We start from the raw sequence: 27544 nt of genomic DNA, 5'->3' as shown, positions 1-27544 counted from the left end.
CAGGAAGCCTTTAACCTTGAGGTTTTTACTATTGTCTACAGCAGGGGTCCCCAACCCCTGGGCCATTGCCCACTGCCAGGCCGTAGCCTGTTCGCAGCCGGGCCACCAACAAGGATGCACTTTCAGAGGTTTGGCGGCAGCGGGGGAGCAGAGAGATGTCATCTCTCACTGTCCGCCCCACCACCGGCAAGTCCTCACAGCCACCTGCAAAAACGACACTGAATTTCGGCAGTTCTACCCACACCTGGCAGGTGGCCAGCTGCATCTGTTGGCAGGAAACTGTGGCAAGCTGAATTTGGTAGTAGGGATGGTGGCAAGTGACACACTTGGGGTCCCCACTGATTCTGCATTATAGCGCGTTGAAATTTTTTTTATTATTACAATGTAATAACGGAAATTATGTGCTGCAATCATCCTGACATCATATCGACCACGGTGCCGGGATGATTGAAGTACAAACACCAGCCATTGCCTCAACAAATCACTCTCGAAAAATATGGCTTAGACCCCGTGGGCCTTGGCATAATTTTCATTCAAGCAGCTGGTTCCCAGTGTTAAAAAAAAAAAAAGGTTGGGGACCACTGGCCTATGGGACTGGAACTGGCAAAAAAAAAAAAAAAAAAGGTAGTCCAGCACATGGTAAATTTTTTTTAGCAAGCAGTGCCAAGATCATGATAATTTAGACAGGAACCAATTATCCTACTTGTGTGTCTGTGGGGTCTGGCAGAAAACCCACACACAGTTAACACATACAAGGTTCATGCAAATTCTATCCTGGCCAGGATTCAAATCAAGGATTTCAGTTAGGCTTGATAGAAGTACAAGCAGGGGTGCTAACCAGCATACAGTTGAGCCAAGGTAACATGAGGGCCCATTCAATGCCCCCCACCTACACGTTACTCAAGTGTTGTACCTACTCCCCTATGTCCAGAAAGAATCAGTTGTGCAAGCTCAACTTCAAGAATACTAACCAGTTGTGGAGACTTGATTTCAAGAATACTACACCTTGCATGAGCACAGCATGAAGGACTAGAACACAAGAATTTCTTTTAAATCAGGTTACAAACTGCCTCTCACCATCACAGGACCTCCTGTTTCTCAATGATGGTAGAGATATGCCAACTCTGATGTAGTCCAACTGGCTCCTTATTAGGGGGCCTACCCAATGGCTGAATGGTTTTGTTTTTTTCATTTTTTTTGGAACTTACGAATATAGAACAGGATATGAAATTCTCCAAAAGAAAGGGTATCCCAAAAGGTGCAAAGAGAAGACTTCTCTATATCCAGAGCTGCAAGACTCAAGTCTTGGTAAAGTGTTTTAACAAGGAATTAAGGTGGCTGCATTGGATAGAGCTAAACAGAAAGATTCATTAAGACCCCTTTCACACTGAGGCAGTTTTCAGGCGTTTTAGCGCAATAAATAGCCTCTGAAAACTGTCTCTCATTCATTGCAATGTGTGCTTTCACACTCGGGTGATGCGCTTGCGGGACGTTAGGAAAAGTCCTGCAAACAACATGTTTGTGGCAGGTTGGGAGCGGTCCGAAAACACCCCTGCCCATTGAAAGTGCCGCAAAACGGGTCTTTTTTCCTAGGTCATGTTGTAACCTTAAAACACCCCCCCCCCCTTGACTAGTGCCCAAAAAGCGCAGCTAAATCACCGCAAAAGCAACCAACACTTTAGCAGAGCTTCAATGTGAAAGGGGTCTAACTGAATATGTGAAAAAGAAGCCGAATGCATGTGCTGACAGGACACAAAATATATTTTAGATTTAACTTTTTTTTTTTTTTTTTTTTTTTTTTTTTTACACACAATTTTTTTGTCCTGAACAAAAATGTACACAAACCCACTAAATATGCTCCTTACAATTTCTAATTTAGTGAACACAAATTAAAGCTGAAATAAAACCCATAAACACTATATATTTTGTATCAGGATTACTTAGAGAACCAAACACCATTGTGTCATAAAGCTGAACTCCAGGATACTAGTTCATTTTCTCCCCAACTTCTGCTCCAAGCGTACATTACGTAAGGTGCTAATTTATATTAAATCTCAGTTTTACACCCCTTTCACACCAGGGCATTTTGCAGGCGCTATAGCGTTAGAAATAGCGCCTGCAATCCACCCTAAAGAAACTGCACCATTGTGTGTAGTGTGAAAGCCCCGGGGGCTTTCACACTACAGCGGTGCACTGGCAGGACGTCAGAAAAAAGTCCTGCCAGCAGCTTCTTTGGAGCGCTGTGTTTACTGCTCCTGCACCGCTGCTCCCCATTGAAATCAATGGGTCATCGCTGTAATACCGCCGGCAAAACGCCGCTATTGCGGCGTATTGCTAGCGGTTTTAACCCTTTCGCTGCCGCTAGCGGGGGTAAAAGCGCCCTGCTAGCGGCCGAAATAAGCCGCAAATCCAACAGTAAAACGCTGCTAAAAATAGAGGCGTTTTACCGCCGACGCAATGGGCGGTGTGGTGTGAAAGGGGTCTTAGGAGAAAAGTATCTTTCATTCTCTGATGTCACAGATATTAATTGTCAAGACAGACTGGGTGGAAGGAAGTGCACATTCATCACTGAATTTCAAAAGAACCAACTTCCAGAAACTAAGCTCCTTGCTTAAATCAGATAAAATCTTAAGAAAAAAAGAACACAGAGGAAAAATGGGTGCGCTTTAGAAACATAATAAAGGTATTAGCCAGTGCAAGTTTTAATACATTTAAAAGAGCCAATAAAAGCCCTGGGTGGCTTAACGCCAACGTAAAAGCAAAGAAGGGCTGAGGGAACAGCATCAGCATTCCGAATGTACAAAGAATGCAATAAGAAATGTAAGGGTGTAATCAGAGCGGCTAAGATAGAACACGCAATGCACATAGCGGAGGAGAGTAAGAAAAATTCCAAGAAATTCTTTAAGTACATAAATAGTAAAAAAGAGGGAGGACAGATCATATTGGTCCCATAAAGAATGATGAAGGTATTCCGGTTACAAAGGATGGTGAGATGGCAAAGGTTTTTAATATAATCTTCTCCACAGTCTTCATGAAGTAAACGGGGGGAGGGGGGGGGGGGCTCAGTAACCATAACTGCAATGTTTATCCTCCTCCTGACATGTCACATGAAGCACCACCATGGTTAACAGAGGAAAAAATCAGTAACAGACTTGAAAAACCTAACATAAATAAGTCACTGGGACCAGGGGCATGCACTCAAGGGTCCTTAAGGAACTCAGTCTACTGACTGGTATGGTAACAGCTGATTGGTGCTACATTGGAGAAAAGCCAATCTTTAAAAAATGACCAAGATATATCCATGGGAACTACAGACCAGTTAGCCTAACATCAATACTATGCAAGCTCTTTGAAGGGATGATAAGAGATTAAATATACAAGATTTTAGTAATGAAATACTATCATTAGCAGTGATTAGCATGGATTCATGAAAAATCGTTCTTGCCAAACAAATCTACTAATCTTCTATGAGGAAGTGAGCTGCCATCTAGATCAAGGGTCTCCAAACTATCTAAACAAAGGGCCAGTTTACGGTCCTTCAAATTATAGGAGGGCCGGACTGTGGCCAGTGGGGAAGAAAATGTATTGGTGTCTGCGGACGTAAACAATACCCCAGCATTGGTATTAAGGGGAGGCGTGCCCCATTGTTGGTATGAATGGGAGGAGTAGTGTCCCATTATTGGTGTCAGTGGCAGGAATAGCATTCCTTCATTAGTGTCAGTAATGGTGCCCCAAAATTTGTTATCAACGGGAGCAATAGTGCCCCATCATGGGGAGCAATAGTGCCCCATCACTGGTGTCAGTGGCAGAAATAGTGACCATCACTGGTGTCCCTGGGAGGAATAGTGCCTCATCGATGTCAAGGGGAGCAATAGTGTTCCATAATTGGCAACGATGGCAAGAATAGTGTACCATAATCAGTGTCAGTAGGAGGAATAGTGCCCAAATATTGATGTCAGTGAGAGGAATAGCGTCCCAACAATGACGTCAGTGGGAGGAATAGTATCCCATCATTGATATCAATAGAAAGCATAGTGTCCCATTGCCAGTACAATTGGCAGGAACTATCCAACTATTGATGACTGTGTGGAGGAGAATATCCCAAGGGTCAGATAAAATCAAACAAAGGGCCACATCCATCCCCCGGGCCACAGTTTGGAGACCACTGACCTCGATGAAGGAAGGCCCATAGACGTAGCGTATCTGGATTTTGAAAAGGCATTTGATACAGTTCCCCACAAATGTTTACAATACAAGCTAAAATCTGTCAGCATGTACCAAAGGGTAAGCATCTGGATTGAAAACTGGCTACAAGGGCAAGTTCAGAGGGTAGTGATAAATGGGGAATACTTGGAATGGTCCAACATGCAAAGGGTTCTGTCCTGGGACCAATCCTATTTAATTCATTCATTCATAAATGACATGGAGGGATGGGATAAACAGCTCAATCCCAATATTTATGGGATAATACTGAGCTAAGCAGGGCAATAGCTTCTACGCAGGATGTGGAAACCTTGCAAAAAGATCTGAACAAAAGAATGGTGTGGGGAACTACATGGCAAATGAGGTTTAATGTGGAAAAATGTAAACTAATGCATTTAGGTGGAAAAAAACACAAATCCAATCTACTCACTAGGGGTGAGAACCTCTGGGGGTCCTAGTAGATGACAGGCTCAGCAACAGCATGCAATGCCAAGCTGCTGCAAGCAAAGCCAACAGAATATTGGCATGCATTAAAAATGGAATTAACTCCAGAGATAAAATAATTCAACCACTCTACAAGACTTTGGTCCAGCCCCACATGGAGTATGTAGCCCAGTTCTGGGCTCCAGTCCTCAGGAAAGATGTGCTGGAAATGAAGAGAGTCCAGAGAAGGACAACAAAGCTAGTAAAAGGGACTTGGTTATGAGGAAAGATTACAAGCCCTGAACAACTTCTCTCTGGAGAAGAGGCGCTTAAGAGGGAATATGATTTCAGTGTACAAATACCGTACTGGTGACCCCACAATAGGGATAAAACTTTTCTGCGGAAGGGCATTTAAAAAGACACATGGCCATTCACTAAAATTAGAGGAAAAGCGTTTTGAACCGGAAACAGCGTAGAGGGTTCTTTACAGTAAGAATGTGGAATTCACTTTCAAAAGCTGTGGTTTCAGCAGGGAGCATAAGTAATTAAAAAAAACTATTAGATAGGTACCTAAACAACCACAACATACAGGTATATACACAATGCAATATTGACATAAAAGCACACACACACAGGTTGGACTTGAGTCTTTTTTTAAACCTTACCAAATGTGTAACAGCTTCAACTGGATATAAATGGCGATTTTGCTATGGGAATTGGAGCTGCGCATAGGTGTGAATGTGGGTGTGACTGGTGGGTGAGTATGTGGCATACGGCCGGCATGGGTAAAAGACAGGCCAGCCAGAAGTTTTTGGCCTGCTAGTCAAATATGATGTACTTGTGGGTTGAGAGGTTACAATTTTCCAGGTGTCAATCATAGGGCACAAAGCAAGTGGGCAGGTAAGACCAAGAGATTGAGGCTGCCTAGGCCTCACATCACCGCAAGCGGCAATGCTCACTGACACGCAAACTACTGAAAATTGTTGAAAGGAAAAAAAATTACATTTGCACAAATTAGATATTTATTTTTGCTTATAATTTAGATCTCTGTCATGAGGACTTACCATTAATAGAAGACTGCATACGCGATGATACATCGCAACAACGAATTAGCTGTGACACTACAGTGTACAATTTGCCCAATTCAGCATACTGGTATTTGATTGGAGGACCAGGCCCTTCATCCATTGCTACTAGCATAAATGTTGCAGGCACATTGAGTTTCAAAAGCTGGGTCTTTTCTTGCATGCCTGAAAACGAAAGCAAAACATGCAGATTGCTAGTGATGTTATTTAATCATTAGAATGGGATTTAAAGCTATTATAGGTTAGCTTCTAAAATAAAAATCACCAATTAGCTAGTCTGCAAAATGTACATGGGGCACAAGCATTTGTGAATTTCAGTGCCAAGTACAACCCTCTTAGGAGAAACATATTACTTTAACATTACTATTGTAAAGTAACACCTTAATGTATGTATTAAACCCAAAACAAAAATGTAATAAATTGCTGTTCACCAATTCTTCGATGTGGTAGCTGCATTGGTTCTTTTATAAGGCTGTTTTCCTTTATTTTCACCTGGTGATACAGCCAACAATTCTGTTAATTTTTTCAACTTACTTTAACCCAGAACTTTACCCGAAACAGCTCGATAACCAACTGGTTCTAAAAGGCAGGTGTGTTTTTTTTTTTTAAACTGTTAAGTGGAACTTTACCCATTGCAACTTGATGAAACCAAATGTTCTTTAGCAAGGAATATACATTTCACGTTAATTCTGCTACTAAAGTTAATGTGTGCTATAAATTGCCTCCAGTGTTGTTCCTAGCTCTTCTTGCTGGAGAATGGCATTTTTCTGAAGCTCAAAGACCCCCGCTGTAGAAAATCTTTGGGCTGTCAGCAGATTGGTCTCTACATTTTCGAGACAATGCTGGAAAATGGAGAGCAACTGAGTATATGGAGAGCAGGGTGAAAGTATTACTGGATTCTAAACAGTCTACACACTTATTTTTTAAGTTTTACATAGCTATACCTGCAAAGGGGCCAGCCTGAAGTAATCTAAAAGTATTTAATTTTCTGACTAAAGTTCCACTTTAACCAATCAACTGCAGACAAAGTAGCATAGAATTGCGACAAATCATTTAACATTAACAAGGGGGCTTACAATGGTCAGCTTTTATTCATGTAAAACCTTTAACCCAAAAGAAAAAAAAAGTTTGTGTAACGGACTATAAAGTGTTATCTGGAGTTCAGCTAAATGTTTGTAAATCCATCTAGGGATTGGCTCACACTAGGGCAACCAGACATGGGTGATGGAAATTATTTTGTTATGTGCCTGCTCACATCAACGCAGCACAGCACTTTTTGAAAAAAGTTGCTACTTTTGTGCAGTTGCAGCACAATTTTGGCCCTATGGACTTTAATAGAAACACAACAAAAACGCTTGTATGTGTGTTTTGTTTTAGGAGCTGGCATCCTAACCAGCGACTCATCCCTACTGTCAGCTGAGGATATCCAGTGGACAGAATTTTTTTAAACAAAGCAAGAGATGGGATGGGTTGTGTGTCAGACGTTTTTTTTTTGTTTTTTTTTACCATGTGGGTCTGTGGCTGTCATATCGTAAATGATGTGGCTCTGCATACTTTTATTGTAAAAGAAAAAAGTGATTTTATCTGGTGGCCCCCCCCCCCCCCTTATAGTTAAAGGGAGCTTCCAGATTGCAATGAGCCTCCCACCCACAGACCTACGCCACCAACAAGCCATGGTTGTGGGGAAGAGGCCCTTGTACTCATCAACATGGGGACAAAATGCGTTGCCAGTCCCCCCTTCCCTCGCACACCCACATTGAGGGCATGGGCCTGCTATGGATCAGGAAGGGGAGGCAGTGTCGCAGCCCCCCTCCCGCCCATTTTCCTGGCCTCTTGGGCTATTTGCTCTGTAAAGGGTCTAGTATAGATTTATACATGTTTTTCTTCATCTGTTTGATTTTTTGGCATGCCCCCCCCCTTAAAATCCATACCAGATCCATAGAGCATGACATTAACCACTTCCCACCCGGCCAATGCATATATACGGCCGGGTGGGAGCCGTCTACTCCTGATAGGACGTTCAGCAACGTCCTTCAGAAGTAGCGGGATCGTGCCCGCACAGCGGCGCAATCCCGATGTGCTCGTGTCACCCGGACACGGCACATCTCAGATCGGCAGGAGGGCTCTGTGATTGGCCCTCCTGATCACATGACGGCCGTCATGTGATGTAAACAAACAGCCGGTTGCTAGGCAATCGGCTCTCCTCTCCTCACATGGAAGTCATCGCTGAGGAGAGCAGATCGCTGCAGCCGGCTGATGATCAGTGAGTATGAGCTGTTTTTTACAGCTTTTTACTCACTGATCATCAGTCTAGTGTCAACACACAACACACCACACAGTACAAACACAGTCCCCACATATGTCCCCAAAACACACATGTCCCCAAAACATACATGTCCCCAATAATAAAAACACATGTCCCCAATAATAAAAACACATGTCCCCAATAATAAAAACATGTCCCCCACATAAGTCCCACTAAAATCACATGCCCCAAAGATTATCTGCACACATATGTACGTGATCACCTGCACACATATGTACATGATCATTTGCGTACATATGTCCCTGATCACACAAACCAATTATTATACACTTAACGGAATTTTTTTTACCAAAAACATGTAGCAGAATACATTTTGGCTTAAATTTATGACAAAATTTGATTTTATTGGATTTCTGCTCAAATAGAAAAAAGAAAATATAGTTTTTTTTCCAAATTTCCGCTTTTTTTGCGCTTATATCGCAAAAAATAAAAAACGGAGTCGTGAATAAATAACACCAAAATAAAGCTCTATTTATGCGAACAAAATGATAACCATTTCATTTGGGTACAGTGTAGCATGACCGCGCAATTGTCATTGAAAGCGCTAGAGCGATGAAAGCTGAAAATTGGTCTGGGAAGGAAGGGGGTGAAAGTGCCCTGTATTGTAGTGGTTAATTGTGGGGGGACCCCATGTGTTTGTTTTTCCTTTTTTATGAGGGGCTAATTTGCTTACATTCTAAAATCAACAGGGAACCCCTGCCTAATAGCAGGGATGAGTCACTGGTTTTCAGGACACAGGCGCATGTTAGCTTCTTAACCAGCATCTGTGTACTGAGCAATCTCCTTTCCCTACAGAAAAACGCACCAAAGTCGCACTACAAATATCGAACTGAAAGATCGGAAAACATTGCGGCTGCACCAATGTAAACCTAGCCTAAATCTGCCAGTCCAACACTATCCTTTCCCCAGATTAACAATGCTGCTTTCCAAAGGTGCATTTTAGACAAAAGTGCCCGAGAAGAAAAAAAGCGCAACCACGTCATTTTAAAAATCGGTAAGCTGCAATATATTATGTTTGTTTTTGGGTTTACTACGGCTTTAAACATACATTTTTGTTTGTACTTCCACAATTGTATTTTTCTTTTAGACATTGCGCTCAACATTATGGCTAAAAGGACTACAGTTCGCTGTATTGCCCTGCACATCAGCATTCAAATAGGAAGGCACTCTAAACCAGTCAGGCTTTATTGCATTTGACACTGCTGTAAATCTAACAAATGGCCAGGCAGATCAGAGGAAAGATTACTACATCAAGGTAAAATATGCAATGAGACATAGCTCTTTAATTATTCAACAAATGTGCAACATATTCTATTGGAAAGTCATGGTAGGGGACATTAGTGAAGCTAAGGTTTATTAAAAGGCCAAAATAAACAGTTAACTCTAAACTGATAACCTGTAACTGTTTTGAAGCGTCAATTGTGACAAATTTTAGATACTGTAGCTGCTGACCATTTAACATGCGCACACAATTTTGAATAAGGAAAAACTAGGGTATTATATTGAGTGCGCGCACTGGATTTAATTTTAGTGCATTTTTTCTTTAACCACTTCCTGCCCAAGGTAAGTCATACGACGCCCTTGACTTTGTGCGGGTATATCTGAATGATGCTTGCAGCTACAGGCATCATTCAGATATCGACGTTTTCAGCCTGCGATTCCCTACACCATAAGAATTTTCATAGGGGCTCTTCTGCCGCTTGATCGTTCTTACAGGCTGGAGAGGATGTCCACCCCCCCCCCCCCCCCCCGGTGCTTCTACCAACTCACCACTTTTATCGGTGGGTTGGAGAATGGATCCGCTGGCCAGGGATGCTTACCATAGAGATTTCCGGCAGACCAGGTGGTCGCCGGAGTCTCTCTGATCGTTCGGAGGCCAAGCGCGATGTTATGAAGTCTTGCCTGGCCTCCGCATGCAAACAAATGGCGCCGCCTTGGCAGCCGAGATTATTTTTTACATGTGGGGTACTATTGACCCCATATCTCACTGTAAAGAGGACCGATCATGCCATATTCCTATTACAAGGGATGTTTACATTCCTTGTAATTGGAATAAAAGTGATCACATTTTTTTTTTTTTTTTAAAGTGTCAAACAAAGAAAATGCAAAAGCATGCAAGTCCCGACCACACATGAAAACTATGTTCAAACCACACACGTGAGGTATTGATGTGAACATTAGAGCGAGAGCAATAATTCTATCCCTAGACCTCTTCTGTAACTCAAAACATATAACCAGTAAAATAAATTTTAACCACTTGCTTACTGGGCACTTAACCACTTCAGCCCCGGACCAATAAACACCCTAAGGACCAGAGGTCTTTTTCCAATTTCGCACTGCGCTGCTTTAACTGGTAATTGCGCGGTCATACAATATTGCACCCAAACGAAATTTGCGTCCTTTTCTTCCCACAAATAGAGCTTTCTTTTGAAGGAATTTGATTGCCTCTGCGATTTTTTTTTTTGCGATATAAATGGAAAAAGAGCGAAAATTTTGAAAAAAAAAAAGATATTTTCTTCTTTTTGTTATAAGAAAAATCGAATAAACTAAATTTTAGTCATACATTGAGGGCAAAATTTATTCAGCCACATGTCTTTAGTAAAAAAAATGTCAATAAGCGTATATTTTTTGGTTTGCGCAAAAGTTATAGCGTCTACAAACTAGAGTACATTTTCTGGAATTTACACAGCTTTTAACTTATGACTGCCTATCTCATTTCTTGAGGTGCTAAAATGGCAGGGCAGTACAAACCCCCCCCCAAATGACCCCATTTTGGAAAGTAGACACCCCAAGGAAATTGCTGATGGGTATGTTGAGCCCATTGAATATTTTTTTTTTGTCCTAAGGGATTGAATAATGACAAAAAAAAAATTTTTTTTACAAAAAGTTGTCACTAAATGATATATTGCTCACACATGCCATGGTTATATGTGGAATTGCACCCCAAAATATATTCCGCTACTTCTCCCGAGTATGGGAATACCACATGTGTGGGACTTTTTGGGAGTCTAGTCGCGCACGGCACCCCGAAAACCAATCACCACCTTCAGGATTTCTAAGGGTGCAAATTTTTGATTTGACTCCTCACTACCTATCACAGTTTCGAAGGCCATAAAATGCCAAAATAGCACAAAACCCCCCAAAATTACCCCATTTTGGAAAGAAGACACCCCAAGCTATTTACTGAGAGGCATGTTGAGTCCATGGAATATTTTATATTTTGCCACAAGTTGCGGGAATATTACAAACTTTTTTTTTTTTTGCACAAAGTTGTCACTAAATGATATATTGCTCACACATGCTATGGGCATATGTGAAATGACACCCCAAAATACATTCTGCTGCTTCTCCTGAGTACGGGGATACCACATGTGTGGGACTTTTTGGGAGCCTAGCCACGTACGGGACCCCGAAATCCAAGCACCGCCTTCAGGATTTCTAAGGGCATACATTTTTTATTTTACTCCTCACTACCTATCACAGTTTTGAAGGCCATAAAATGCCAAGATGGCACAAAACCCCCCCAAATGACCCCATTTTGGAAAGTAGACACCCCAAGCTATTTGCTGAGGGCCATGTTGAGACCATTGAATATTTTTTTTTTGTCCCAAGGGATTGAATAATGACAAAAAATAAAAAAATTTTTTTTTTTTACAAAAAGTTGTCACTAAATGATATATTGCTCACACATGCCATGGTTATATGTGGAATTGCACCCCAAAATATATTCCGCTACTTCTCCCGAGTATGGGGATACCACATGTGGGGGACTTTTTGGGAGCCTAGCCATGTACGGGACCCCGAAAACCAAGCACTGCCTTCCGGATTTAAATATAAAATGCTACCAAAAAAACTGTTAGCGATGGCAGGGATCAGGCCTGACTCTGCGATCGCTGCAGTTATGTGTTTAGTGTTTTGTAAGTGACAGTGATCGATCGATACTGCACTTGGGTGGGCTGGGCAGAGGGGCAAAACGCAGGTGCTTGCAGGTATCTGGGCTGATCCCGCTAACAATACGTTTTTTTGGAACTCTAAACTGCTGGGGACGCTAGTATAGATCTGATCAGATCAGATATTGATCTGTTCAGATTCTATACCACTACGGGAGGTGTATGCTTTGCGCGTGGGTGTTAGCGGTACTGGCACTAACCTAGCGCTGCCTGGGGCGACGCAGACCCTGACCCTAAAACCTAATTGATATCACCCGCCGGGTGATCAGGGGGTTAAACCTTTATTGGGTAATAAATGGTGGGTGCCCTGATGCTATAAAAAGCAAACTAACCAGAGTCACCCGTAACACTTATACGGTGATCAGTGGTGAAAGGGTTAACTAGGGGCAATCAGGGGGTTCAAATTTTTATTAGGTAGTATATGGGGGTCCCTGGCGCTATATAAAAACCTGACGGGGAACCTAAATGACTAACTGGCTAACCAGCGTCAACAATGACACTTATACTGTGATCGCTGGTGAAGCTGGTGAAAGGGTTAACTAGGGGCAATCAAGGGGTTAAAACCATTATTGGGTAGTATATCGGGGTACCTAGCGCTATAAAAACCTGGTGGTGAACCTAAAAAAATAACTAGCTATCTAGCGACAGTAGCGACACTGATGCAGCGATCAGAAAAATGATCGCTTAGTGACACTGGCAAAAGGGGGTGAAAGGGTTAACTAGGGGCAATCAGGATGTTAAAACCATTATTGGGTAGTATATCGGGGTACCTAGCGCTATAAAAACCTGGCAGTGAACCTAAAAAAAGAACTAGCTACCTAGCGACAGTAGCGACACTGATGCAGCGATCAGAAAAATGATCGCTGAGTGACACTGGCAAGAGGGGGTGAAAGGGTTAACTAGGGGCAATCAGGATGTTAAAACCATTATTGGGTAGTATATCGGGGTACCTAGCGCTATAAAAACCTGGCGGTGAACCTAAAAAAATAACTAGCTACCTAGCGACAGTAGCAACACTGATGCAGCGATCAGAAAAATGATCGCTTAGTGACACTGGCAAAAGGGGGTGAAAGGGTTAACTAGGGGCAATCAGGATGTTAAAACCATTATTGGGTAGTATATCGGGGTACCTAGCGCTATAAAAACCTGGCGGTGAACCTAAAAAAAGAACTAGCTACCTAGCGACAGTAGCGACACTGATGCAGCGATCAGAAAAATGATCGCTTAGTGACACTGGCAAAAGGGGGTGAAAGGGTTAACTAGGGGCAATCAGGATGTTAAAACCATTATTGGGTAGTATATCGGGGTACCTAGCGCTATAAAAACCTGGCGGTGAACCTAAAAAAATAACTAGCTACCTAGCGACACTGATGCAGCGATCAGAAAAATGATCGCTTAGTGATAGTGGCAAAAGGGGGTGAAAGGGTTAACTCTAGGGGCAATCAGGGGGTTAAATCTTTATTGGGGGTGATAGGGGGCTACCCTGGACCTAACACTAACTGCCCTGACAGTTTTTACTTTTACAACTGACACTGAATGCATTGATCAGTAAAGAAATGATCAATGCAATCAGTGACACTGTGACTGGGGGGGGGGGGGGGGGGGATCGGGGGGCGATCGGGGGGGTTTGTGTACCTATGTGTAAGTGTAGTGTTTTGGTGCACTTACTTTTAGTCTTCTCCTCGGAGTCCGGTCAAAAAGACCGCCCCGAGGAGAATGACATCACTTCCTCCTTCCTGTGTAAACAATACACAGTGGGAGGAAGTTCGTCATTGGCCAGGAGCGATACAGAGGGGGTGGCCAGAAACCAACAGCCATCCCCTCATCACGGATCGCTCCCGGAGGGAAACGGACCGCCGTATCCAGCGGGAGGGGGTCCGATCGGACCCCCCACCCGCTGGAAGGCAGGCACGTACATCTACGTGCTTGTGCCTGCCTGTGCCATTGTGATGACGTACAATGGCAATACGGCGGTCCTTAAGTGGTTAAACACCCTTCCTTCCCAGACCAATTTTCAGCTTTCGGTGCTCTCACACTTTGAATGACAATTACTCAGTCATGCAACACTGTATCCAAATGATTTTTTTTTCCTTTTTTTTCCCACAAATAGAGCTTTCTTTTGGTGGTATTTGATCACCTCTGGGGTTTTTATTTTTTGCGCTATAAATGAAAAAAGACCGAAAATTTTGAAAAAAAAAACATATTTGTTTCTGTGACAAAATTATGCAAATTATTAATTTTTCATCATACATTTTGCCCACTATTTATGCTGCTACATATCTTTGGTAAAAATAACCCAAATTTGTGGATATTATTTGGTCTTTGAGAAAGTTAGAGAGTCTACAATCTGTGGTGCGAATCGCACAAAATTGATCACATCTGATGTACTGGTGGCCTAACTCACTTCTTGCGACCCAAAGAAGTCAGGAAAGTACAAATACCCCCCAAATGACCTCTTTTTGGAAAGTAGACATTCCAAGGTATTTAGTACGAGGAATGGTGAGCTTTTTGATGTTGTCTTTTTTCCCCACAATTCTTAGCAAAATTAAGATTTTTTTTTCCCCACAAAATTGTCATTGTAATAGGTTATTTCTCTCACGTGGCATGTGTATACCACAAACGACACCCCCAAAAAAATTCTGCTACTCCTGAGTATTACAATACCACATGTGTGGGACTTTTTCACAGCCTGGCCACATAGAGAGGCCCAACATGCAGGGAGCACGTCACGTTCTAGGAGCATAAATTACACATCTAACTTGTTGACTACCTATTACACTTTTGAAGGCCCTGGAGCACCAGGACAATGACACGTGGCACTGATGACAGACGGCACTAATATGTGGCACTGATGACAGACGGCACTAATATGTGGCACTGATGACAGACGGCACTAATATGTGGCACTGATGACAGATGGCACTAATACGTGGCACTGATGACAGATGGCACTAATACGTGGCACTGATGACAGATGGCACTAATACGTGGCACTGATGACAGATGGCACTAATACGTGGCACTGATGACAGATGGCACTAATACGTGGCACTAATACCAGATGGCACCGATGACACATGGCACTAATACGTGGCACCGATGACAGATGGCACTAATACGTGGCACCGATGACAGATGGCACTAATACGTGGCACCGAAGACAGATGGCACTAATACGTGGCACCGAAGACAGATGGCACTAATACGTGGCACCGAAGACAGATGGCACTAATACGTGGCACCGAAGACAGATGGCACTAATACGTGGCACCGAAGACAGATGGCACTAATACGTGGCACCGAAGACAGATGGCACTAATACGTGGCACCGAAGACAGATGGCACTAATACGTGGCACCGAAGACAGATGGCACTAATACGTGGCACCGAAGACAGATGGCACTAATACGTGGCACCGAAGACAGATGGCACTAATACGTGGCACCGAAGACAGATGGCACTAATACGTGGCACCGATGACGCATGACACTGATGACAGATGGCACTGATAAGTGCCATTGATGGCACGTGACACTGATAGGTGGCACTGATGACAGGAGGCACTGGGAACAGATAGCAATAACAGGTGGCTCTGGGGAGGATGGCACTGGGGGAACAGAATGTGTTCGAAAAATTGCTGCGCAAATAACGTGCGAGATAAAAAGTTGTAACGACCGCCATTGTATTCTCTAGGGGTCTTTGCTTAAAAAAAAAAAAAAATAAAAAAAATTATATATATATATATAATATTTGTGGGTTCTAAATAATTTTCTAGCAAAAAAGGGATTACTTTTACATGCAGGAATGAAATGTCAGAATTGGCCTGGATGGCAAGTGGTTAAAATATGGTTTTAATAAACCACTGCACAAATATTATACAAAAATTGTAGCTGCCACCATTTTCTTCTCCAGGGCCTTAACTTCAGAAAATATACTGTATGTTTTGGGGGTTTTAATCAATATTTCAGCAAAAAATGCTGATTTTACTGGGTGAAAAATTAGGACATTTCCCTGGACAAGGGTTAAACGTGTTTCACCACTTTCTTGTAAACCTACTACACCCAGCTGGAAAAATCCCATATGCAGTAATACAGAGATATACAGTGGATATAAAAAGTCTACACACCCCTGTTAAAATGTCAGGTTTCTGTGATGTGAAAAAACGAGAAAAATAAATAATTTTGAACTTTCCATCTTTAATGTAACCTATAAACTGTACAACTCAGTTGAACAACAAACTGAAATATTGTATTTGGAGGGAAGTAAAAATAAAAAAATAAAATAATACGGTTGCATAAGTGTGCACACCCTTAAAGCGGAGGTCCACCCTAAAGTGGATCTTCCGCTCATTGGAACCCTCCCCCCCTCCGGTGCCACAATTGGCACCTTTCAGGGGGGAGGGGGGTGCAGGTACCTGTACAGTACAGGTATCTGTACCCACTTCCGGGATAGCTCTCTGCGGAAAGGGGCGTATAATACGCCCCTTTCCGCAAGTGCCCCGCTGCCTGCTGGGAAAACACACAGATCCCAGAGGCAGCAGGGACCATCCTTATTGCACAGCGCGGCTCGCGCATGCGCAGTAGAGAACCGGGAAATGAAGCCGAAAGGCTCCATTTCCTGATTCCCATACCCAAGATGGCGACGGCAGCACCCGAGATACGATCTACAGATCGGCTTCGGGTGCCGACATCGTGGGCGCGCTGGACAGGTAAGTGTCACTATTTTAAAAGTCAGCAGCTGCAGTATTTGTAGCTGCTGGCATTTAAAAAAAAAAAAAAAAAAAAAAACGCGGAGTCCCGGTGGACTCCCGCTTTAAATACTTTGTTGAAGCACATTTTTATTGCAGCACTCAAGTCTTTTTGGGTATGAGTCGGAGTCTATCAGCATGGCACATCTAGACTTGGCTATATTGCCCACTCCTCTTTGCAAAGACACTCTAAATCTGTCAGATTGCAAGGGCATCTCCTGTGCACAGCCCTCTTCGGATCACCCCGCAGATTTTCAAATCGGATTCAGGTCTGGGGTCTTGCTGAGCCATTCAAAAACTTTGATCTTCTTCTGGTGAAGCAATTCCTTTGTTGCTTTTGGATGTATTGTTTGGGGTCATTGTCATGCTGAAAGATTAGGTTTCTCTTCATGTTCAGCTTTCTAGAAGAAGCCTGAAGGTTTTGTGCCAATATTAACTGGTATTTGGAACTTTTATAATTCCCTCTACCTTGATTAAGGCCCCTGTTCTAGCTGAAGAAAAACAACCACAAAGTATGACGTTGCCACCATGTTTCACTGTGGGTATGGTGCTCTTTTGGTGATGTGCAGTGTTGTTTTTGCACGAGACATATCTTTTGGAATCATGGCCAAAAAGTTGATTCCTGGTTTCATCAGACCAGAGCAGGCTTTCGTCTTGCCACTCTACCCCATAGCCCAAACATATGAAGAATATGGGAGATTGTTGTCACATGTACCAAACAGCTAGTACTTGCCAGATATTCCTGCAGCTTCTTTAATGTTGCTGTAGGCCTCTTGGCAGCCGCCCTGACCAGTTTTCTTCTCGTCTATTCATCAATTTTGGAGGGACGTCCAGTTCTTGGTAATGTCACTGTAGTGCCATATTTTCTCCACTTGAGAAATATCTTCACTGTGTTGCATCGTATAGCCAATGCCTTGGAAATGATTTTGTACCCTTCTCTTGACTGATACCTTTTAACAAAGGGATCCCTCTGATGCTCTGGAAGCCCTCTGCAAACCATGACTTTTGCTGTAGGATGCGACTAAGAAAAAGTCAGGGAAGATCTACTAGAACATCTGAAATGTATTTGCCGTTAACCAGAGGCACTTTAAAAGGTGGCAGGTGTGTACTGACTCCTATTTAACATGTTAAAATGTGATTGCTTAATTCTGAGCACAGCTACATCCCCAGTTATGTGAGTGTGTGCACACTTATGCAACCAAATTATTTTAGTTTATTTTTAGTTCTCTCCCCTAAAATATTTGGTTTTTCAATTCAGTTGTACAGTTTATAGGTCACATTAAAAGGTGGAAAAAGTTCTGAAATGATTTATCTTTGTCTTATTTTTTTACATCACAGAAACCTGACATTTTAACAGGGGTGTGTAGATTTTTTTTATATCCACTGTAACATCTACTGAAGTACACTAAAGTATTTGACACTAGAACCCACAATTCCTAAAAAAAAAATGCTACTCTGGCTTGTGCATTTTATACAGTTGTTCTATATAAAAATAATAATAAAAAATAAATAAAATTGTTAGCAATTCATGCTTTAAGAGGGATATAAGCATTGTTTCTCACCAAGGTTGGCATACATGACGAAAAGGTTGAAGTACTGCTGTAGATGACGACCATGCTCAGACACTTCTCTTCTGAGAAGGTTAAGTACAGCTCTCAGCAACTGGTCACTCAGACTCAAATTATCATAAGCCTAGAAGAGAAACCATCATAGCAATTTTGTTTTGTGTAGCATTATAAAAAAGTAAAACCAATAATTGTACATTTAAAAGCAATAAATGTACCTGACTTGATGGTCCAGGAGAAGCAAAGGGTAAGGTGCAAGGACCATCTTGTAAAGAAAAGTGTGCAATAAATACTACAAGTTTTGCAAATGCTCCTCTGACTTCAGCACTAGGGCACTCCAAAAGATACTCAGAGAAACGATTTGGATAAGCAAAAAGGACACCATGTGCAAACCAGTAGCGGACATTCTTGCTATGGCGGAGTAGGATGCATAACGCATCATACCTATAATAAAGTAAAAAAACAATTACATTAAATATTAGCATTTTGTATTTAGACAAAACATTTTAAACCTGCAATCCTACAATCGATGCAACTAAATTGTTAGTACTGCAAAAACACCTAATTAGCAAGCTGTAATGACCATAAATATATTTAACTACTTCCCACCCAGCCAATGTATATATACGGCCGGGTAGGGAGCTCTCTACTTATGAGTGGACGTTCCTCCAGAAGTAGGGGGATCGCGATCCCGATGCGCTTGTGTCACCCGGACACGGCGCATCTCGGATCGGCAGGAGGGCTCTGCAATTGGCCCTCCTGATCACATGATGGCCGTGTCCAATCACGGCTGTCATGTGATGTAAACAAACATCAGGTTGCTAGGCAATCGGCTCTCCTCTCCTCACATGGAAGTCGTCGCTGAGGAGATGAGAGCGGATCGCTGCAGCCGGCTGGTGATCAGTGAGTATGAGCTGTTTTTTTACAGCTTTTTACTCACTGATCACCATTCTAGTGAAAACACACGTCACCACAAGGTGTAAATACAATGTCCCCACACATGTCTCCAAAACACACATGTCCCCATAAATAAAAACACATGTCCCCCACATATGTTCCACTAAAATCACATGTCCCAAAGATTATCTGCACACATATGTCCGTGATCACCTGCACACATATGTACATGATCATTTGCGTACATATGTCCGTGATCACACAAACCAATTATTATACACTTAACCGAATTTTTCTTTTACCAAAGACATGTAGCAGAATACATTTTGGCTTAAATTTATGACAAAATTTGATTTTATTGTTTTTTTTCTCCAAATTTCCGCTCTTTTTTCGCTTATATCGCAAAAGATTTAAAACCGAGTCGTGAATAAATACCACCAAAATAAAGCTCTATTTGTGCAAACAAAATGATACAAATTTCATTTGGGTACAGCATAGCATGATCGCGCAATTGTCATTGAAATTGCGAGAGCAATGAAATCTGAAAATTGGGATGTGAAGGAAGGGGGCGAAAGTGCCCTGTATTGTAGTGGTTAAACATAGCTGAATTATTTTCTCCATATAGTTTCCTATACTGCCCTTTGCTAAGCCCAGAAGCATAATTTTTGTTCCTTTATAGCAAAGAAGCAATTTTATAACACTATAATCTTACAGAATCTACCTCACATATACAAACACATATCAAGTTTAACAGCTTGCTGACTGCCCGTCTGACTGTGGCAGAATGGCTTCCCTGCGAGTGCCTGCCACGCTACTGAGGAGCCGATGCGCATGCCCGGCGGTCGATCCAGACAGAGCCAGAATGAGCATCTGTGTGTGTGAACACAAAAATCCACAGCCTGTCAGGGGAGAGGAGACAGATTGTGTGTTCATAGTATATAGGAACACCGATTGGTCGCCTCCCTCAGGCAGTCCCACCCCCCCTACAGTTAGAACACACTGAGGGAACACATTTAACCCCTTGATCGGCCCCTAGTGAAAACCCCTTCCCTGCCAGTGACATTTATACAGTAGTCAGTGGCTATTTTTATCTCTGATCGCTGTATAAGTGTCAGTGGTTCCAAAAAAGTGTCAAAAGTGTGATCTGTCCGCCGCAATGTCCCAGTTCCGATAAAAATTTCAGATGGCCGCCATTACTAGTAAAAAATAAATGAACAAAAATGCCATAAATCTATCCCCTATTTTGTTGACGCTATAACTTTTGCACAAACCAATATACGCCGATTGCGATTTTTTCTACCAAAAATATGTAGAAGAATATACATTGGCGAGATATATATCTGAGAAATATTTTTTAATTTAGAGATATTATAGCAAAAAGTAGAAAACATTTTTTGTCAAAATCGTCACTTTGTTTATAGCGCAAAAAAAGAAAAACCACAGAGGATCAAACAACACCAAAAGAAAGCTCCATTTGTGGGGAAAAAGGACATACATTTTGTTTGGGTACAGCGTCGCACGACCGCGCAATTGTAAGCTACAGCAATGCAGTGCCGTATCGCAAAAAATGGCCATGTCAGGAAGGGGGTAAAACATTCTTGGGCTGAAATGGTTAACAAAAAGTTGACCATCCACCAGTGCTCAGGTTAAAAAAAAAATTAAGCTTAAAGCTCCTGTGTTTCCCAAACATATGTCCAAAAATAATTTTTTCCTTCTAGGACAAGTTCACCTTTGTAATAAAATGCACTACTACCTGTGATCTTGGATGCCCAGTGCTTCTAGCATCACAGAAACAAGCACTCTGCCTCAGCAGAGCTAAAATCAGCCACTGTGGCAACAGGAGGAAAACTGTGCATGTGAAGGTCTTGAAAGAGGGAGAGCACAAGAGATGTCCGTTTCTTAATGATGTTACCAAAGTTTCAAAGAGTCTGGATCAAACCCAAGAAATTTGGTCAATTTCTACCAAGCGTCCAATTTCCCTTGTTTGGCGGCTAGGCCATCCTGGTTGGCCATCAAATTGCTCACATCCACCCCTGGGGGCCTTGCTCCCCCTCTATTGCCCACCTATTTTGTCCTCTTAGGGTGCCTCACTCTTATTCTTCCTGAGAGTGCACCCAATGTACAAGGCATCTCAGATCATATGCAGAATTAAAAGCTAAATAATAATATTACAAAAGATAAATTAGTCTTTCAATTTAAAGTTTACCAGTGCTATGTACATGAAGGTCAAAGCAACAAGTTTATGTAATACATTATATCCCCAAGTAACCACACTCTTTTGCTGTTCTATTCAACTGGTGTAAGCAAAGAGGACAAGTTCCCTCCACAGTACTATGTAGTCTTTCCCCACTACCGTGAGACAGCACTAGGCTAGAGAAGCCTATGAACAAACACTAGCTGTCTCCCACACGAGGAAGGCAGAGGGAATCATATACGCCTCCATACCCAGACTTTTAGACCAGTTATTACTCTTATGTAGCTGCTGAACAGAGCAGCAGAAAAGAAAATGCAGATAGCCAGAGGAAATTATTTCAGTCCTCTAGCATTTTTTTCTCTAAACCAGTGCATTCTGGCTCCCAATGGAATGTACCATTCTGTAGATACATTTTTAGCGTGTTCCCCAGAGTGTCTCCTGCATTACATGTACAGTGCATGTTTTATACATAATACATGTGTTCAGATTCATTGCTATGGTACCGTATATACTCGAGTATAAGCCGAGATTTTCAGCCCCTTTTTTTAGGCTGAAAGTGCCCCCCTCGGCTTATACTCGAGTCACCGCCGTCTGCCTACCCGATCAGCGTGTCGTGCAGACAGACGGCGGCCATTCCACTATTCAAAAGCCGCGCCTCCCTGTCTGTGATAGGCGGAACACTCAATTTCCCAGCAGTCAGTGGTCCGCCTATCACAGACAGGGAGGCGCGGCTTTTGAACAGTGGAATGGCCACCGTCTGTCACAGACGAGGAGGAGAGGTGCGGCTTTTGAATGGCATGGCCGCCGTATGTTTTTTATACATGCAGATCGGTGCAAAATGGCACACAGAGGCTGCAGAAGGACACGGAGGCATGCACAGGACACAGGTAGGCTGCAATGGTCACAGTAATGGACACAGGGATGGACACAGGGAGGTATACAGCTGCAGACGGGCATTGTTGACCCTCTTTTCCACTCTTTTAAGCTGTAACAGTAGCTGCTGCATGTCTCACCCTCGGCTTATACACGAGTCAATAAGTTTTCCCAGTTTTTTTGTGGTAAATTAGGGGCCTCGGCTATTATTCGAGTCGACCTATACTCGAGTATATACGGTAGATATGTTGCTGTAGACACACTACTAGCATGATGTAAAGAGAACAAACTGGATAAAAACTAAAAGCTAAGAACAGTGGTATTGACTAGAAGGGCAAATATCAGATCAGAAATGTGTGTCCGAGTCATGCATTTAACTATCTAAAAAATTAAAAATAACACGTGAAACAGCCCTTGTAACATAAAAGAAAGAGATATACACACAGTAACAGATAATTTGCTTTAAAGAAAAATTTTACCAGTCACTAGCAGGACCACGAACAACTTTCTTTGTATGAAATCCTGTGGTAAACAAGAATTTAGCAGCAAGCTGTATACTAATCATGGTTATTTCTTCTGGCTCAGGCATCAAATGTTCTTGTCCTGCACAAAAACAGAGAGAGAAGGTATTTTCTAAGTACAAATCTTGCACCAGATATGTAAACAAGGTTATCCCCAATTGCCACTAACTCAATTTTCAAAAAGTGCATATCCATCTTTGCAATACAAAAAGAGGGGACAAAGGGTGACAGGGTTTGTTTAGAACTAAGGAGCCTTGAAAAAGTATTCATAACCCTTGAAATTTTCCACATTTTATCATATTACAACTAAAAACGCAAATTTTATTGGGATTTTATGTGATAGACCAACACAAAGTGGCACATAATTGTGAAGTGAGAGGAATATTTTTTTTTTTACAAATAAATATGTGAAAAGTGTGGCGTGTATTTGTATTCAGCCCCCTCAAGTCAATACTTTGTAGAACCATATTTCACTGCAATTACAGCTGCAAGTCATACTGGGTATGTCTCTACCAGCTTTGCACATCTAGAGTGACATTTTTGCCCATTCTTCTTTCCAAAACAGTTCAAGCTCTGTCAGATTGGATGGAAAGTGTCTGAACAGCAATTTTCAAGTCTTGCCACAGATTCTCAATTGGATTTAGGTCTGGACTTTGATTGGGCCATTCTAACACACAAATATTCTTTGATCTAAACCACTCCATTGAAGCTCTGGCTGTATTGTTTAGGGTTGTTGTCCTGCTTGAGGGTGAACCTACGGCCCAGTCTCAAGTCTTTTGCAAACTAACAGGTTTTCTTTTATTTTTCCTTCAACTCTGACCAGCTTCTCTGCCCCTGCTGAAGACAAGCATCCGCACAACATAATGCTGCCACCACCATGTTTCACAGTGGGAATGGGGTGTTCAGGGTGATGTGCAGTGTTAGCTTTCTGGCACACAGTGTTTTCTTTTAGGCCAAAAACTTCAATTTTGGTCTCATCTGACCAGAACACCTTCTTCCACATGTTTGTTGTCTCCCCCACAAGGATTCTTGCAAACAGAACTTCTTATGGCTTTCTTTCAACAACCGCTTTCTTCTTGTCACTCTTCCATAAAGGCCAGATTTGTGGAGTGCACGACTAATAGTTGTCCTATGGACAGATTCTCACACCTGAGCTGTGGATCTCTGCAGTGCCTCCAGAGTTACCATGGGCCTCTTGGCTGCTTCTCTGGAGAAGGCTCTCCTTGCCCGGCCTGTCCGTTTAGGTGGACAGCCATGTCTTAGTAGGTTTAGAGTTGAGCCATACTCTTTCCATCTTTGGACGATGGATTGAGATGTTCAAAGCTTATGATTTTTTTTTTAAATAACCTAACCCTGCTTTAAACTTCTCCACAATTTTATCCCTGACCAGTCTGGTGTGTTCCTTGGCCTTCATCATGCAGTCTGTTCACTAAGATTCTCTAACAAACCCATGAGGGCTTCACAGAACAGCTGTGTTTATACTAATATTAAATTATACACAGGTGAACGCATTTACGAATTGATTTCTGAAGCAATTGGTTCTACAAGATTTTACTTAGGGGTATCAGAGTAGAGGGGGCTGAATACAAATGCTTGCCACACTTTTCACATATTTGTTAAACATTTACCATTTTTCTTCCACTTCACAATTATGTGCCACTTTGTGTTGTTCCATCACATAAAATCCCAATAAAATACATTTAATTTTTTGGTTGTAACATGACAAAATGTGGGAAAGTTTCAAGGGGTATGAATACTTTTTCTAAGTACTGTACATTTAAGTACTTTTTTGGTAAAAACAAAACCTTTACTATATTTAGTTCACAATAAAAAAAAAGTTTAAATTGTGTATATATATATATATATATATATATATATATATACACACACACATATATACATACACACACATATGTATATATATATATATATATATATAAATTATATTTTACACACACATACATGAACCACTTCAGTCCCGGACCAATTGTCGGCATAAGGACCAGAGGTCTTTTTACAATTTCGCACTGCACTGCTTTAACTGGTAATTGCGCCGTCATGCAATGTTGTACCCAAACGAAATTTTCTTCCCACAAATAGAGCTTTCTTTTGATGGTATTTGATTGCCTCTGCGATATTTATTTTTTACGATATAAAAGGAAAAAGACTGAAAAAAAAAAAAAAAAAAAAAAAAAAAAAAAAAGATATTTTCTACTTTTTGTTATAAGAAAAATCGAATGAACTAAATTTTAGTCATACATTTAGGCCAAAATTTATTCAGCCACATGTCTTTAGTTAAAAAAAATGTCAATAAGCGTATATTTATTGGTTTGCGCAAAAGTTATAGCGTCTACAAACTAGAGTACATTTTCTGGAATTTACACAGCTTTTAATTTACGACTGCCCATCTCATTTCTTGAGGAGCTAAAATGGCAGGGCAGTACAAACCCCCCCAAATGACCCCATTTTGGAAAGTAGACACCCCAAGGAAATTGCTGAGGGGCATGTTGAGCCCATTGAATATTTTTTTTTGTCCCAAGTGATTGAATAATGACAAAAAAAAAAGTTTACAAAAAGTTGTCACTAAATGATATATTGCTCACACATGCCATAGTTATATATGGAATTGCACCCCAAAATATATTCTGCTGCTTCTCCTGAGTACGGGGATACCACATATGTGGGACTTTTTGGGAGTCTAGCCGCGTACGGCACCCCGAAAACCAATCACTGCCTTCAGGATTTCTAAGGGTGCAAATGTTTGATTTCACTCCTCACTACCCATCACAGTTTTCGAAGGCCATAAAATGCCAAAATAACACAAAACCCCCCCAAATGACCCCATTTTGGAAAGTAGACACCCCAAGCTATTTACTGAGAGGCATGTTGAGTCCATGAAATATTTTATATTTCGCCACAAGTTGCAGGAATATAAAAAAAAAATTTTCTTGCACAAAGTTGTCACTAAATGATATATTGCTCACACATGCTATGGGCATAAGTGAAATTACACCCCAAAATAAATTCTGCTGCTTCTCCCGAGTACGGGGATACCACACATGCAGGACTTTTTGGGAGCCTAGCCACGTACGGGATCCCGAAACCAAGCACTGCCTTCAGGATTTAAATATAAAACGCTACCAAAAAAACTGTTAGCGATCGCAGGGATCAGGCCTGACTCTGCGAACGCTGCAGTTATGTGTTTAGTGTTTTGCAAGTGACAGTGATCGATCGATACTGCACTTGGGTGGACTGGGCGGAGGGGCAAAACGCAGGTGCTAGAAGGTATCTGGGCTGATCCCGCTAACAATGTGTTTTTTTGGAACCCTAAACTGCTGGGGACGCTAGTATAGATCTGATCAGATATTGATCTGTTCAGATACTATACCACCACGGGAGGTGTATGCTTTGCGCGTTGGTGTTAGCGGTACTGGCACTAAACTAGCGCTGCCTGGGGTGACGCAGACCCTGACCCTAAATCCTAATTGATATCACCCGCCTGGTGATCAGGGGGTTAAACCTTTATTGGGTAATAAATGGTGGGTGCCCTGATGCTATAAAAAGCAAACTAACCAGAGTCACCCGTAACACTTATACGTTGATCACTGGTGAAAGGGTTAACTAGGGGCAATCAGGGGGTTAAAATCTTTATTAGGTAGTATATAGGGGTCCCTGACGCTATATATAAACCTGACGGGGAACCTAAATAACTAACTGGCTAACCAGCGACACTTATACGGTGATCGCTGGTGAAAGGGTTAACTAGGGGCAATCAGCTACCTACCGGCACCAGTGACACTAATGCAGCGATCAGAAAAACGATCGCTTAGTGACACTGGCAAAAGGGTTAACTCTAGGGGCAATCAGGGGGTTAAACCTTTATTGGGGGGGTAGGGGGCTACCCTGGACCTAACACTAACTGCCCATGCAGTGATCAGTAAATAAATGGTCACTGCAATCAGTGACACTGTGACGGGGGGGGGATTTGTGTGCCTATGTGTACCTACATGTCAGTGTAGTGTTGGTGCACACTTACTATGTGTTCTCCTCGCAGTCTGGTCAAAAAGACCGCCCCGAGGAGAATTAGATCACTTTCTCCCTGCCTGTGTTTACACTACACGGGCAGGGGAAGCTTCTCATTCGCCAGGAGCGATCGAGAGGGGATGGGCAGAAACCAACAGCCATCCCCTCATCCCGGATCGCTCCTGAAGTGAAACGGACCGCCGCATCCAGTGGGAGGGGGTCCGATCGGACCCCCCACCCGCTGGAAGGCAAGCACGTACATATACGTGCTTGTGCCTGTCGGTGCCATTCTGCCGACGTACATTGCCATGCGGCGGTCCTTAAGTGATTAATATATAATTTTACGGTGAGCCCCAAAATTCTTTTTTGTTTCAGATGGAGTGGAGAAGGGATGGAGCGGTCTTATTTTGTTTTTTAAACTTTGGCACACCGACAATGGTTTTCATCAGACAGAAATGGGGGAAAGATGCAAGAGGGACACAAACAGTAATAGAAAGAACGTGCATCAGCAGAAGCAGTTTCCCACTAGTATAGCTTTAGAAGTTTAATTTATAATGTACATCTTTATTCCTTATTGTGCCTGCTTTACAGCTATCTGGTATTACTTTGATTATTTAGCCCTGATTATAGTCACTTTAAAGGCATAGTTCAACCTTTACGAAAAAAAAAAAAAAAAAAAATGAAGAAAAAATAAAGCCACCCCTACAGTATCTCACAAAAGTGAGTACACCCCTCAA

At 42.1% G+C, this 27544-nt stretch overlaps 1 protein-coding gene across 1 annotated transcript in view; it reads right to left on the bottom strand.

The window, feature by feature from the left end:
- USP9X (ubiquitin specific peptidase 9 X-linked) overlaps positions 1–27544 on the bottom strand; it is a 437788-nt gene that overhangs the window by 43189 nt on the left and 367055 nt on the right. Inside the window, 4 exon segments of the mRNA XM_077480883.1 lie at positions 5691–5876; positions 18297–18426; positions 18518–18743; positions 22743–22866. Of these exon segments, the coding sequence (XP_077337009.1) occupies positions 5691–5876; positions 18297–18426; positions 18518–18743; positions 22743–22866 (666 nt within the window).

The sequence above is a fragment of the Lithobates pipiens genome, unplaced genomic scaffold, assembly GCF_037356315.1.
Source record: "Lithobates pipiens isolate NorthernLeopardFrog02 unplaced genomic scaffold, aLitPip1_a1.2 Scaffold_16, whole genome shotgun sequence".
NCBI lineage: Eukaryota > Metazoa > Chordata > Amphibia > Anura > Ranidae > Lithobates > Lithobates pipiens.
Note: the sequence above shows the minus strand (reverse complement) of the source record. Positions and strands in the feature narration are given on the sequence as shown.